At 40.1% G+C, this 16481-nt stretch overlaps 1 protein-coding gene across 1 annotated transcript in view; it reads right to left on the reverse strand.

Moving 5' to 3' along the window:
• Positions 1-829: 829 nt before the first annotated feature.
• KNL1 (kinetochore scaffold 1) overlaps positions 830-16481 on the reverse strand; it is a 54638-nt gene continuing 38986 nt past the window's right edge. The window contains exons 15-26 of the mRNA XM_019551983.1: positions 15521-15611; positions 11290-11406; positions 9910-9997; positions 8094-8174; positions 7639-7678; positions 7406-7507; positions 6808-6908; positions 6133-6201; positions 5880-5989; positions 5128-5246; positions 3930-4052; positions 830-3812 (exon numbers count right to left, since the gene is read on the reverse strand). Coding sequence (XP_019407528.1) covers positions 3716-3812; positions 3930-4052; positions 5128-5246; positions 5880-5989; positions 6133-6201; positions 6808-6908; positions 7406-7507; positions 7639-7678; positions 8094-8174; positions 9910-9997; positions 11290-11406; positions 15521-15611 — 1138 coding nt within the window. The 3' untranslated portion in view covers positions 830-3715. The remainder of the gene's footprint in view (positions 3813-3929; positions 4053-5127; positions 5247-5879; positions 5990-6132; positions 6202-6807; positions 6909-7405; positions 7508-7638; positions 7679-8093; positions 8175-9909; positions 9998-11289; positions 11407-15520; positions 15612-16481) is intronic.

Genomic DNA, 16481 nt, shown 5'->3' on the forward strand with positions numbered 1-16481 from the left:
TGCATGCAATGCCATGACTAAACAATGGACCTAAGAAGTGCAACTGCGTGTGTGAAAATCTTTGGAAAATGGGTTCTAATTGAATGTATCCTTGAAAATGAACATAATTCTAGGACGTATAAGGGCTATTCAAAAAGTATTAAGACTGATGTTGTAGGAAATAAAATATTTTATTTACAGGGGTTTCAGCTTAATCTGCTTCAAAGTATGCTCCTTCTGCAGCCACATTTCTCCCAACGTTTCTGCCACTGATGGAAGTACCTTTGATAAGCAATTTGTGCAATCGCTAAAAACTGTTCAGTCACATTTTTTTTCTAGTTTACATATCACAAAATCTTCTTCCTTTCAAGGTTTTCTTGAGTTGACAGAAGAGAAGAAAAAAGTCACATCGGGCCATATCAGGTGAATATGCAGGCTGCAGCACTAGTGGGATACAGTGTTTGGCTAAAATTTAGCTAAAAATTGCTTCACAAGCTGTGCTGAGTGGGCAGGTGCGTTGTCATGGTAAAACATCCAAGAGTCAGACACTCACTTTTCTGGTAGTTTCATTCCCAAATCGCCAGTTAGAATTGAATGACATGAACCAAAGAAAAATTTCAACTTCTTCTGCCATCTCTTGGACAGTCAATCACCTATCATTTTGAACCAAACTGCAAACTGCTGCCACAATTTCAGAATTTCATGATATTGAGGGGCGTCTGGAATGCTTACCACTTTTGACCAATGATTGTCCTCCTCTAAAATCAAGAGAAGGACACCACCATTCAAAAAATCTTGCACATCTCACAGCGTCATCACCAAATGCTATTTTAAGTCATTCAGATGTTTCACTTGCCATTTTCCTGATTTTCATGCAAAATGTAATGCACACGCATTGTTCTGGATACTCTGACAGAACGAAAGGGGATGCGAGACACAAACGATCTTACTTCAGCCACTGGCCACAGAAAACTGGGGAAACACTACGAGCTGCAAACTGGTCCAGAGGAGTCCCAACATGACCAGACATGCAACAAAGCCATCCCCCTCCCCCAATACTTTGCACTACAAATACACATTCAGTCTCAATACTTTTTGAACAGACCTTGTATATTATCTCAGTGGACGTCATTAATTCTTTGCGATCTTGAGAGGTATAGTCTGAAATCTTGAAGAAATCTAAAAATTACCTTTGAATGATAAATGCTGTGAACATCAGCTCCTAAAATACTGGAGGAGTTGATGTAAGTGTGCCCATTATGAACAGTTACATTTAAAAACTGGTACTGCTTTACTTACACCATACTTGCGTTCAGTTTTCTGTAGGTGCATATTTTCTCTAACGCCAAGTCACACATCCACAGCAGACAATGACAGCTCTTCTCCAGAAATACAGAATGCATGATCTGAGATCTGGCAGTCTTCTGAGATTATTAATGTCATCTCCAACAAGTGTTTACTGTCATACAACATAATGTTTTATGAAGTATTGCAACAGCACTCTCTGCTGGTTAAAAATAGGAGACATCAATTTGAAACCAGGTGCTACATCTGAATCCTTTGCCAATTTGGTTTTGAAGTCTTTTTTCTGCTTTTCAAATATTTATTCTCCTATAAAAGTCTTCTATAAGGAATAGAGGTGATTAAGAACATATGCAGGAGAAACGAAAGTGTCATCAGATATTATTGCTCTATTTTTTTAGATCACCAACAATTATTCCAATGTTAGTAGGTATTTTCTCAGACAAATCAAATTCAATACCTGGAGTGTCTGTTAGTCATTTTCTTTTTTCATTTGATAAATGTGAGAAAATATCAATTATTAAACTTTTAATTAATTTTTACCTTATAGAAGGAAAATTGAAAAACCCAAATAACTTTATAAAAAACTTCAGTGTTTACACTTCTGAAAGCACTTTTTAAAATTCTTATATTTTACAAACATATAGAAACTGTCAGGCACCTAGAGTGGAGAGCTGAGAAATGCTAGATCCTTCAACACCATACAAACAGGCCATAACCACAACAGCTCCCAACAACTTGGAGGCTGCTACATCGCAAAGTCAGATTAAATTGAAACGTTCTAAGGTATACAGAAAGTATTCCAGAAATTTGTTAACTTGACACTGGAGAATTTAGTCTCCATGTACAAGTTTGCTACAATACTCATTCTGCGCTCTAGTCCATTTACAAGAACTTTGGAGGCAGAAAAGATTTCAGACAGCAATTTCTGGAAATGTATGTATCAACTTCTACACAGCATTCAACAGATAAATTAAAGCTAAAAGAAGCAACCATGTTTGCTAAGCAAAGGCTATATTTCTTTATTCTGCTAAAGGTTTGGAAAAAAAGGAAGAGGAGGTAAACAATACTGTACCTGGAAGAAATATAAATGGATGATGTTTTTTTTAAAACAGTAATTGCTATAAAGTAGCCTTAAAGGCAAGAAGGCTATGGGTAGAAATTTAATTAAAATTACTAAAAGGATTATTAGGAAGTTAATGAAAGAATTAAGAACACGATTAAATTTGACTGAAATATATTTAAAGGAGCTGCTTGGTTCAGTGCATATCACAGTACTTTAAGTGGGATGGAGTACATTTAACTGGATTTGCTGGATCTACTATAGCCATTTCTACCAATATTGCAGCTAAAAAGAACAAATTCAGTTTGGGATTCTGTTCAAGCAGAAGAAGATTTATCTATTTAATGAAAGACGACATGGAGTTTCTCTCCAAGGAAAAGGTGTTTTTCAAGCAAGCAGCAACAGAATGACCAATAGTAGAACCTTGCCTGATAGATCTAACATTTTTCAACATCTCCTTATACCAGGTAACCTGCTGAACATACAAAACAAAAACATATTATTTACATCTATAGTTCTCCTGTCCCTTTGTGGTATACCAAACTTAGCCTTAGTAAGTGCCTCACAACATTGCATTTTACAAGGGTTTATATACAGAATAATTAGAATACTGAGATCCACAAGGGCAAGTTCCCAGTTTGAACCTGGTGGCTTTGGATTGTGCTACATTACAGAAATGGATGGTTAGAGACAGGGACCTTCTCTAAAGGTAATTCCTAGCTGTGTGCACGTTGTTTAATTTTATATGTTATAATTTCATGAATCAGTGGAACGTTTTATTTCTGTGACTTGGGAGGCAGTCTAGTCAGCTAATTGATTAAACTAGCTGTATTATCTTGGGGTTAACAAAGCTAACATTAGTGGCAGTAACTTCCTGTCTTGTAAACCTTGGAAGATGCAGACAGCTGCAGTACATAAGCCCTTACAAGAGCCAAAGCAAAATTAAAGGGGTTACATGAGCTTGCCTGTGACAGAATGCAATGAAAGGAACCACAGTCAGCAGTGACTGGAAGAACCAGGGGGGAAAAAAAAAAGGAGAAAAGCAGGACAGATTTATGAAAGCCACGTGAAATCCTTCCTCCCTGGCTCTCCAGAGCCTTCTCCATTTCCTCAGGATGCTTTGACATACAAGAGAAGTTTGGCATCTCAACTGGAATCTTATTCCAGTGTTTTAAATATTAGACAACATCAAAATCAATTGCTAAATTGGATTCTCAAAGCACTAAAGGAAGCTATAAAACACTGAAATTCTGTTTCACAGTTAACAATATTGAAATTAATCAGCTGGAAATTCCTGTAAAGCTGAGAGCAAGGACATCCAGTTTGACTAGAGTTGTGAGTGTAAAGACAGTAAATCATCAGAAGCCCCGGTTATGTGAACAGTTTATGGTGAATCAACTTGACCATTCTCCGAAGGTAGTTGGTACCCAGTGGCACACTAGATACAACAGCAGAAATTTCATCTTGGCTGGAAAAAAGAAAAATATATTAGGGGAGCTTCTAAGAGTATAAATTTTACTCCCTGTCCTGAACCTTTGAAGCTAAAATTATTCAAGTCCTTCATGGGCCTGCTTGTTCTACTCACCTAAGATTCCCAATGAGTTTTTGGACAGTGAAGGGCAGAGGAGCTGATGGGTAAGTGGCAGACAAAGAAAGCATCACCTCAAACTTTGCAAAAGCTGTAGAAGTGGAGAACAAAAGCTTCACTCTGAATGGAAAACAAAATGCATGCAACAAAAGGTTAGCTCAGGACTATATCTTTGAATGTCTGTCTTCAAGAAACTAGTAGCCTCCCTTTAATTTCTGAAAAGCACTAACAGTTCATCTATACAAGTAAAGTTGAAGAATTACTTCCATTACGAGTCTAATTATAACCCCCAAGTTTTCCCCACAGAATAAACCAATGTGCTTAAAAATTTAACATGTCAAAATTCATACCAGAAAAATTCTGCCCCAAGATGGGAGAGGATGAGGTAGGAAAAGATCCAGAAATTATATTTGTTTCCGTCAATTTTTTAAAAATTATTTCTTTATACATCTGTATAAAATTTCTCTATACATCTGTAATTCTAAGGTTTTTTATATATCTCAGGAACAGAACTACCATTCAGTTTGCTTTTGACATGAGGGAAGATGTTTGTGAAGGAAATTACAGAAATAATTACAGCCTGATTTCTCTCTGGTTTTCCCAATGAGATGAGAGCTAATTTGGGGATACAGAGGCAGCAGCTGACATTTGAAAAAAGGGAATCTGGAAAGGAAGAAGTCCTTGCCCTGCTTGGTCCAGTCATGCACTATGGACAAAGTAGGAACTAGGAATACGAAGAATTATCTTGCTCAAAATAAGCTTTAACTGTAGTTTTTTTCCCCACCTGACTGAAGCCATTTTAAGATTATCCTTAGTTTGCTGATTTACTTTGTTTTCATACCAAGCTTGAACTCCTGTTTTTGAGTCACTGTATAATGCTTCACCCTGGGCCAATGTTCTGTATGGAGATAGGCATCCAAATAGCATGCATAAGCCAAGTGGAGAAAGTAGTGAATGATGAAAGATTATCATCTGATAATGAAAAATGGGCTGTATCCTCAAGCTGTTTATTTCCAGCTATGCTGATAGTAGGGGTGTATTTATTTATTTTAAAGGTGTTACAATTTTGTAAGAAAAGTGAAGTTCAGAGTCTCAGCTGGCTTCCATAAAGACAACTGGAATAAAATACTTTGTGAACATTCCCTGTTCCATCACAAAACACCTACAAAGAAGCTTAAATTTTTAAATCACTCACTTTGTATCATCCACTTCTGTCTTCAACAGATTAAATTTTCCTCCCCATTTCATCAGAAACTCAATCTCTTCTCCTAGGAGTCGACAGCGACACACCACCAGAGAGACCTCACGCAGCATCTAAGCGGACAAACAAAAAGTGATTGCACTAGAGCTTACTTGTGAACCGTAGGACATTTTAACCTGCTGTTTTACTTTGAAAAAATACATGCAACTGTAGATCTAAACTGTAGGATCTGAAAATAAAATTGTTCAAGTGTTAATACAGCATCTACGGTCCAAAGTTTGCCCTACATTATGGTGGTATAACCTTTCTGTTGCCAGTGGGATTCACAGGTGTTAAGTGAAGGCTATAGTAAGTGTTGGGATTGAAATCATCAATTCTTTTGTAGGAACCAGAAAGGAATGCAGCTCAATTTTTATGTGATTTTGTTGACTGATAACAGTAGAAAGAACTAAAAACTTACTTTAGTCAGGAAAGCAAAAAAGATCAATCCATGAAGGAAAAGACTGAGGAAAGTACAATTTTAGAGTCACCATTCAGATGAGAAGCAAACATGTTACTGCATGTTTTATAATGATTTAGTGGAACTATAACCTTTAGGACTGCTTTCCTTATGGAAAAGGCTTAAACAGTAAGATCATTAACAAATAAAACCTAATAAGCTACTTTTCTAATTGTCAGTTTCTATGCATTAGGCAGAAGGGATTTCATGCTCTTCTCACAGCTTTATAATTTAGCAGCTTCATTACCTGGGGTACATGGTTTAATGTTGGGCATTTTTCCTGCCAGGATTTCTGGCTTTCAATAAACTGGAAGATCAGCCTTTTGACTAGACGTGATGAAAGTGGAGCTCTCTCTTCTGTAAGAGAAAGAGAGGGAAACAGTTTACACCATTAGCGGATATCTTTCTGGACTGTCTGGGAATTTAATTGCAGATGAGTATGCAGATTCATCCCAGAAACAGGCAAAACCAAGGCACAGAGCACCATTTGAGAACCTTACCATCCAACAAAGATTCAAAGCTCACATCAACAATCTTTTTGCAGGGCTTTTCATTGAAAAGAGCACCATCTGAAAGAGACAAAATACACAAATGCATAATTGTTCTGTGCTAGACTTAATACAGTCACCAGAAACGACCTGAGCAGGGTGCAGGGCCGGGGCAAATCAGCCCATGCAGGGCCCTGACCCTGCTCCGATCCCACGAGCCCTGGACCTGAAGAAGCTGCCGCCGACATCGGTAATGGTGGCATCAGCGGTTGGGGGGGTGGGGTGGTAGCCAGCAGCTAGACATGGAGCCACTGCTCTGTCCAGCTCCACGGGGTCCCCCCAAAGTGTGGGGCCTGGGGCAGTCACCCCGATTTGCCTGCCCCCCCGGGATGGCCCTGAGAGTCACCCATTTAACTACCAAACACCTCATGTTTCTTCACATCTAATATAGTCACCCTCCCCAACATGTTTCAGTCATTTGATTAAAAAGTACATGCACCAACCCTTCAACCCATAATTACATTTAACTTCTCACAGTCTAAGTTCTTACTCCTCATTAGGTTTTCTTTTTCTCCTGCGGGAGTAACTACTACCATTCAACCCAAAAGATGTAAACCAGATCCAATGAGTTTGTCATGTAGCTAAATTTGAAAGCCAAGGAAAAAACCTTTTCCTTATTTCATTTACCTATTGGTGGTCCAAACCTGAGAGTGAGTTCTATAGAATCATAAAGGAAGGTGAAAACTGCCTGGTGGTCACTCCATTCACTGATCTCCCACTCAGTGAAGCTAAAGAAGAAAAACCTTAGTTATAACCAAAATAAGGAGCTAATTCTCTAAAACAAAAAGGATCAGAGCACAAGGTGCATGTATACCATCTACCAACATAGAAACACTTAAATGGCAACTGGATATTTCACTTCCTAATGGAATATTGTGTTAATTGGAAAAAAAATATAGCTCCACAGGAAACCTTGAAATGTCTGTCTTGTTAAGGAATAGTACTAAATCATTTTGGAAGGCTGGGAATGACGAATCTATTAGAGGAAAAGTGAAGATTTTGCAGTGACCCGTTAGCCATTATTAAAATCAGCCCATTACAAAGCACACTACATTCACTGCAGTTTTATTGCTAATCCTATATTGCTAGGAGATAGGCATCTAAATATAACAAAAATTAATACATTAGTACTACCATCATTGGGGGAGGAAATTATTTGATCTGCAACTTTAAAAACAATTAAAAAAAAAAATCAAAAGCTGAAGACCCTTTTTCCTTTCCTTACTTGTATCTTTCCAAGAGTTCCTGACAGTCGTTTGTTTTCTTTTTTAGGTGTTTTATCTCAGCAAGCACCTGCTGCTTCTCAGCCTCCAGGTTTGACAGATCCCTGTGGAAATACAGCAACAAGATTAGATGTTCCTGGAAAGGCAAATAACTCCGATACAAATGCTAGAACCTGACTGCGTGCACAGGATTTGAAGAGCTAAAAAAACAAAACAAAACTATTTGATGGTCTACCTTTGAAGCACCTCTTCTTGGGCTTTGAGATCTACCAGCTCTAAATAAAAACAAAAATAAAAAGATATGAGAAAGAGAATAAAAAACAGTATGAAAAAGCCAGTTTGGTTATGAAGCTGTGGTTCTTAAAATTAAAAATTCCACTGAGGGTAATTGCCCCTCCTACATGGTCAACAAGAAGTTGATAATTATCCAACACTTAGAAAACAATATACTGTAGCCTGTAAGTATTGTGTTTCGCTCTGCATCAGAGTTTTTATTTTCCAGCAAAAAGGCAGGAAAATGTAAAAGGAATGGTTTATGTGAATAGCTATTCCCAGCCCAATAGAAAGAGTCATTTTTGAACCAGCCTAGTGATTACATTCCTTTAGGGAGTAGATGCAGGAGATAACAACCAAAAACACTAAACAGTTCCTGACCCCAGAACTAATAACAAATACGACTGGTCCTATTACCATTCTCAGAATTTCTGATTCTGGATTTCCACTCTGACAATTGATCATCATTCTCTGTGCCATAATCTTCCAAGTTAGTACCTAGGGGACAAAGAATGTCATCTAACACTTCTATCACAAGGCAAGCATTTCTTTTATTGAACTAACTGCATAGTTGGGATGGAATTAGACAAGTAATCTAAAACACACTTCTAAGGCAGTGGGGGCCAACCTTTTTGACAGGTGTCCAACAAATTAGTCCCATCCCCTCACAAATGTCCTTCTGGCCCCCTTCCCCTGCCCGATTGGCTGCTCTGCTTTCTACTTCCTGCCCTATCTGCCCATCCCCGCCCTGGTCCATCATGTGCCACACACAGAAGCTGCCCAGGCTACTTATAGCATGTGTGCTGCAGGCTGGCCACCCCTGCTCTAAGGCACTGCAGGGCCCCTTTTGAGAATGCAAACTATGCCTGAATCAGTCACCCTCAACATTTTGGTTTCAATTGTTTTCAAGTATTAAAACAGAACTTCAATTTTGTAAAAATGACAATTGAGCAAATGAGACAAGAAACCAGCAGCTACATATTAAGCACACAGAATTTTAGATAGTATTAAGTTTATGGGTAAAGTCTTGTTTGTGATGTATCCCATTTCAGCAATTTTGAAACTCACTCCAATTTTTTCTTGGCACACCAAATAAAAATCAATTCTAAAATTAAAATCAAAACTGGTTAATTAGGTTACGTTTACATTGCCATTCAAAGGGTGAGACTTCTCTAGATGTACTTAAACTACCCTAAGCACTGATAACAGGGTCATTTTGTCAGCACAGTGCTCAGCTTAGTCTTCTTGTCCAAATGTTCTGCCAGGCTCCTAGGCAGTTTTTGCTACTAGTGCTGAATCATTTGCTACTGATTACACTTCCCAGAACCAAAGCTAGTTACTTGGAAGTAAGGTTATGTACACTGTATTGCCTGAAGGCTGAAAAAAGGCTATGCGCATACCTGAAGTATGCATTTACTTAATTTTAAGGTAAGCAATGTTCATTAAATACACAGCACTGTCCTCCTGCAGTGTTGAGAGCCATGAAAATGACTAGCTCCTGTCGTTTTTCAGGGCTTCTAATAGCAGCGCATTGACAGGTGCTTTCCTGTCACATTTCCTGGCCCAGCTGAAGAGGGCACTGGATTTACCTGAATCCAAGACACCTTTTCATTTAAGATGATCTGCCAATAACTGGATTCTATATATAGAAAACATATACATTTCTTCTAAGTTTCCATGCACAGCAGGGGCATCAATGATATGATCAGTGGGCTGGACGCAGTCTGTAGAGTTGTATCATCCAACCCGCAGTGCTGTCTGCTGCATGTAGCACATGATGGCCCCAGCCCTGCATGCACATATAGGGCCCATCTGGTGAGGACTGCATATGGTGGGGGGCCTGTCTGGGGCAAGTGCTTGCATGCAGCTCCTGCAGTACACTGGATTTGGGGCCAGTCTAGATTGGGCCCACAGACTGGCCCTGCGTGCCAGAACTAGCACACTGGGTCAATCTGGCATAGGTGCACCATGCAGTGTGTGCTCCTTACCAGCCCCTCCAAACAGCGTGCAGTGTGCTCCCCAGACAAACCCTACATGCAACATATGGGGTCAGGGTGGGTACATACTGCATATGGCATGTGGGGCTCAAGCTGGCAAGCACACTACAAGCCCCTCCTACTGCCTGGTCTTTCTGCTATTTGTACCCCCTTCCACCTGCACCCCTTCACAACAGATTAGAGCTGTCCACAAACTGGTAAATGAAAATTCTTGAGACAGGATCTGAAATGCTTACTTGTTTCCAGAGCAAGACGACAGTTATCCACCTCCTTAAGAAATTCATCTACTTTTGCCATTCTTGAATGCAGATTTTCCCATTGGACCTAAGGGGAAAAACTGGATATTTATATTCTGTACTGCGTTTTCACAAAACAGGTATATTTAAAAAATACATCTCAGTTTACTAGAACCTTGAACTGATCTTTGTTTGCTAGGAGCTCGACCAAAGCCAGTGCAATCTGTCATATTTGGATCTAGAATGACAGATAGCAAGGCAAGCAAAGGATGGCAGACAACACAGCCTCTGTCATCTTCTCTTCTTGGGCAAAGTGATTGAAAAATTGAGAGAGAAATTCATTAGCAAGATAGTTTTCTCAAGCAAATGATAACCTTTCGACCCTTTAAGGCATATACAGTTTTCTGGGATGCCCTTCAGAAGGGAATAAATGCTTCATCTCTCTCATTGGTGGCTTACACCAGCGTACTCCTTTAAAAGCTTTCTATGGCAGTGCCTGTCATTGCTACTGCATTCACTTAAATTTAAGACAACTTCAAATTTAATATGGTCTTCCCAATAATTAAATTCTATGCATGGAAAATTATAAGTTTATTATAATTTGTCATCTTAAAATTCAATTTGGGAGGGGGGGGCAAGGGACCAGAACCCCTCTTGCCCTCCCTGCCACCTGTCCCCCCCATCACCATCCTGATGCTTCTACCCCTAACCTGTGTAATCCCACTGTTTACCTTCTGCTGCTCTGCTTTGGCTATGGGGCAGTCAGTGGTGGCTGCCTTGGCCAGGGAGAAGCAGCAACAGCAGCTCTGGCTGGGCCAGGTCAGAGGAGCTTGAGCAGAAAGTAAGCAGCAGGGGGAGGGCAGATTGTACGGTCTCTCCTGAAGCCATACACACATGGATCTCACCCCACACTGCATAGGTCTACCTTCACTCCCTCAGGCACATACCCCTTAACCCACTCCACAGGCCACCCCAGCCCAGGGCAGGTGGCAGCTCAGCTCCAAGCCTAGGGCCAAAGTTGGAGCTGAGCTACCACCCACCCCAAGCAGGTACTCAGATCCAAGACAAGACTTTGCCCCCCACCATGTTGTTTGAGGAGAAAAAAAAAACCTGTCTAGGATTCAAGTAAATATAATTTTTTTTCTTACAATTTGTACTCCAGAAGCATCTAAAAGTCCAAACCAAGATCAGACTTTTGCTGTGTAAGAACACGGAAGGACAACTTCTGACCCCAAAAGTTACAGTAACAAAATGAACACTTACATTAAAATAGGTACATGCAGAACTTGCACATTCATATACACATTTAAAATACAAATAAAATAAACCAGGAATCCCTACTGATTGCTTACAGTATTTTTCCCTTTACTACCAAATTACCTGTATATCCTGCAACAGTTTGCCATACAATTGCACTTTCCCATTGTGCGCCAAAACTTTGCTCTTCTTGGTAAAATAGGATTTCATTTTGTTCAACTCTGCTCCAAAGTTTTTTAGCTGCAATGGATAGGAAGAATAGGCAAGATGAAGGAAAAGGTAAAATAGCTCATTGGGCAAATTCAGTGGTATAGTAGCAACCTATATTACAGTTACAAAGGGAATCAAAACTGCATTCAAAGTTTCCATTAAAAAAAAAGAAAAAAAAAATCAAGCTAGATTACTTACCAAACAAAATTGTCATTGTACACCTGCACAGATTCAAAAATTATAAATCATTTATTCAAATATGGAGTAACATTAAAAAAAAACCTATGCAGGCAGTCCTTGACTAAGTCGTTTCGATTTAAGGCGATTCGCACTTGCGGCACTCTGCCATTTACACCCATGTTATTACTTATGGCGCTGGATCCTTGCACTTAAGGCACTACAGGGAAATTTACAAAGAGAAAGAGAGGGCAGCAAAACAAACATCCCTGGATCAGTTTCTCAAAAAGCCATCAAGTGGCCCTAAGTCTCCCCAAAGAAGCCCTTCTGAATTCCATGACTCTGATGAAGGTGTTCCTTCACCTTCTGATTAAATACAATTTTATGTGATTAGTTACTGTGTTGCCCTGTTTAATCGATTTATATATAGTACACTTTAGAAGGCTTTTTACTTTACAGTGTATATCATTTATAATTGATTAAATAGTTGATTTAAATATGGTGTTTATGGTCATTTCTATAAAAAGGTGGGCATCAGGCCCTTGGTCAGGAACTTTAACCCCCTACTATAACATTGTTTCTATGGGAAAATCAATTTAGACTTGCAATGCCTTTTCCAGAAATGTAACCTGCCGTAAGTGCAAGGACTGCCTGCACTTATGTCTCAGTCAGAGTAAGAGATACTTTCAGCACACAAAAGGAGCAATTTATTTATTCATTTATTTTGAGAGTTGCTTGCACTTGTTATTTGAGCTGCTTAGAACAATATTGATTGCCACATATGAGGTCACACTTAATGCTCACAAAACCCTGGTTATTTATATCAGTGGTTCCCAACCTGCGGACCAGCATGGAACCAGGATGGGGTGCACGGAGCATGCTGCTTCTCTCTCAGGGCTGGCCTGCCGCCCAGCTTTAACCCCACCTGTGACAGCTGGCAGCAGAAGCTGCTCACCCAGGTGGACAGACAGGGGTCCGAGCAGGGGGCTTGGGCCATAACCTTGAAGCCAACCCTTCACAGCCTGGTACGAAGGGAACTTCTGATTTATATTACCTGGGCCATGTAAAAGAAACAGAAATTTTCATATTGGATCTGTATGACATGATCAAAACCAAAAAGCTCAAGGAAAGCAACCCCCCCTTTCATAGATAGATGCAAGATAGTTGGTGTCCACAAGAAGCCTCATTTTAAATCCCTTATAATTCAAATTTGGATTAACCTCAATCCAAAAAAGTTAGCTTTAACTGGTCGCTCTGGAAAGTTTTTGTCCATTAAAATATTTTGTCTCTCTGAATCCTGATAAAGACCTTCACATTAACAACCTTCTATCACAAAGAGCTCTTGTGTGAAAAAGTATTGCCTTTTATTAATTTTGAATGTCACTTCAAATCACATTGAATATCCTGATCTACCAACTCAATACCAGTTTCTATTTTAAACACTTTGGTCTTGTCCCTCTCTCAATCCAAATGTTTTCATCCTTTTATAGAAAAATCTTTTTGTAATCTTTTCTAGAACGCAACTAATTTACTGTATTTCCTCAGATAAGGTTTATTCCTCCAATCAGCATGGGAGAAGAGCCCCTCCTCCTATGTTCACATACAAGAAAACCTCACTAAATATGTTGCCTATTGTGGTAGGGGATTTGGTCGGGCTTCTGGCCTTCTTGACTAGGAAAACAGACAGAGACCAGAAGTGCTGATACTGCTTATTTCAGTTATATGTTCTGAGATAAGGAATCCTGCATGCCTTGTTTTGTCTTGATATATTACCCTGTCCACAGATGTTTTCTTTAAGTAAACTATCTGTATGCCTGTGTGTGATTTGCCACTGTTTTGTTTCTCCAAGGCTGTATTTTTTTTCTCTTTCTCTGTCTTTCATATAAATATGTTTGTAAACTTATAGAGTTCGAGACAGTATAGCCCTAAATAAAGAAAAGCTGGCTCTGTCAGTTCTGATTCAACCACAACGCAAAGTTTGATTTCTTCCACACTATCGTTAGCAAGTGCTCACTAGTAGAAACCAACTGTAAAGTTGATTGAATGAAGCCCACACTGAGCATTTCTATAAAACACATGATCCATAGTGGACAAACATTGCTGTTAGGAACTTTTTTTTTTCCGCATGTGTGCCTGAGTGTGTGGTCCTTAAAAAAAAAAAAGGGGGCAGTTGTTCCTGGAGGTACAGTGCAGCCCATCTGAATAAATTATAGTGCCCATTATGCTCAGTCCCCTTTACTGCCAAGTCTTCTTCAACTCATGGTGAACCAGTACACTGAATGCATTTCAACTTCATTACTGCCCCAGCTGAGCAGTGCCTTTCTTTCCCATTTCCAGTTATTCTAGTTTGTTCACCAGCCATAAATGTCAAGCAAACATCACCCAATGTCTGTGTAAATGAGAGTCTGTCGCCCACCGCTGCTCCTCACATGTGACTCATGTGATCCCACCCTGCTTGAGAGGAGCCAGACCTTGCACTTCATCTGCATGTATATTTTTGGAGGATCCCAGGACTTGTGACGAGAACACCTGGTTTTAGTTATAAAAAGGAGGGCTAACTAGCATATGGACCCCTTGTTGAGGGTATCTGGAGTACACACGCATACCAAACAGTTCTGGGCTGTGGAGTCACCATGGCTTAAAACGCTGTTGACTCTGTTGGGGTTCAGCCCAATGAACTATATCATAAATTATGAATTGTTTGAATTTGGATTATCATCATGTATGGCTTGCACTAAGTAGGTACAAAAGTACTGCCTCCAAAAAAGCATGTTTATTGAATATCTGTACTGAAAAACTTGCAGCAGTTTGCAAAAAAAAGTAAAATGCATCAATTCTGGATTAACCAAGTCTATAGTTACCCATAGTAATTTTTCTATATACAAAAATTAATACAGGTACATTTATTTCAAGTCAGGGTTTGCTGGTTCCTTGTTTCAGATTTGCCCCTTACTTCCACAGGCTCAGACAGAGCAAAGTCTGAGCTGGGTCTGACAGTAAGGAGAGCAGGGGAACGGACTGGTAGGGAGCAGCTGCAGGGGAAAGAAGTTGGGAGGGCAGAAGGCAAGGGGACCTCCTGACCTTCCCCAGCCACAATTTTCCTTGCTGTAGCAGGGGGAGGGGGCAAATTCAAGACAAACTTCCAATAATTAGATTCTATACCTGAAAAATTATAACAAATGTATACATTTTCCATATATAGAATCTAATTACTGGACAGTATTCTTAAATTCAGGATCACCTTACATTTGAGTAAATACAATAACAACTTCATTACCTCCGAATTTTGATATTTTGCCACTATTTCCTTTTCCAGATTAGGGAGGGTAGGGTCAAGCAGCTTGACACTGGCCCATGTCCCCCTACACCTCCACCCATGCTGCCTCTACCCCCCTGCCCCTCTTTCCCACCACCATTGTTCACCCTTGGCTCCAGTGCCACCGGCTCCATCCCTGCCCCAACCTGGGACACAGAGCACATGCTTGCTCTGGCCACAGCCCAGCCAGGTAGCAGCAGTGGCAGCAGTAATTCTGGCTGGGCCCTGGAGTTGGAGCTGTTGTGTTGTCACCATTTGTACAAGGTTGGAGCAAGCACATGGTCTGAACCCCAGGCTGGAGCAGGAACAGGGTCTGTGGCACTGGTGCAAGGGTAAGTAGCAGAGCCTGCAGGTTGTGGGGCAAAACATGGGGGAAGAGAGGCAGGGGGCTTAAGGCAGGCAACAGATGCCTGTCTCCCCTCCCGTCTCTTACTTGATTCTAAGTCAAGGGGCTTAATCTCTTACACTAAATGAGGAAAAACACCTTATCTTGAAGTTGAGCAAATATGGTATATTCCAGGTTTGTTTCCCATCTCTTAGCCAGTTTTGACCCAAAAACACTTTTCCTGTCACTCCATGGCTCTTTAAGGATGTGCAGTGCCCACTCCAGTTTTCCTAAGTATACATTTAGAATGGAAGAGCTGGCATTACCTCTTCATCAGAGCAGGTCCTCATAACTTCCCAAAGGCTCCTATTCACATCCACCAGAAGTTTATCTTGGTCAGATGCACGTAATTTCAGCCTAAAACATGAAAGAAAAAAAAACAACAACCTGAGAAGGGACTTTTGCAGTCACACAGTATATACAAACAAGCATAGTAGAAGCTATTTTATGCAAGCTACACTCTTACTTTAAGCACATACAGAGATACAAACACTTTCTCATCAGAAGTCTGAGTGAGCAACCCTTCAAACCCTTAATCTGATAAGGCTTAGAATTGTTCAATCATAAAATGTGATGTAAAAATGCATTATTTTTACAGCTTTTTTTTTTTTTGAGAGAGGGCTGAATGTTCTGGGTAGAGAGTTGAGGAAAGAAGATGGCATTGTGTTATGGCTGGGAAATTGTTAGGAGGACTTACACATTTTAGCCATCTAATTACTGTATGACTGAAGAAGCAGGTACTGGAAATATCTTGTAAATATGAAAACTTAAGTCCTTAGGATGCATTGCCACATGTAGATTAACTAGACACATTCTGAATAATTAGGAAAGATAGGAAGAAACATTTATGTCCTGTTCTACTTGTTATATTTGATAACCTTTGTTAAAAAGGCTCCAAAAAGGTTACGTTAGTTAACAATCATTTTTTTAGCTTATCTGTAGATACATCGGTCCGATATTGGCATCGGCACTGATATAAAGAAAATTAAGTGCATCGGGACTGTGGTGTCGACACCCACACAGTCAAATGGGTCGCCAACTGGCTGGAGGGCCGCACACAGAGTGGTGGTGGATGGGTCATTTTCAACTTGGAGGGATGTGGGCAGTGGGGTCCCCCACGGCTTGGTCCTCGGGCCCGCACCGTTCAACATCTTCATCAGTGACTTGGACAAGGGGGTAAAAAGCACCCTGTTCAAATTTGCTGATGACACTAAGATGTGGGGGGAT

Source organism: Crocodylus porosus, unplaced genomic scaffold, assembly GCF_001723895.1.
Source record: "Crocodylus porosus isolate Cpor-Errol unplaced genomic scaffold, CroPor_comp1, whole genome shotgun sequence".
NCBI lineage: Eukaryota > Metazoa > Chordata > Crocodylia > Crocodylidae > Crocodylus > Crocodylus porosus.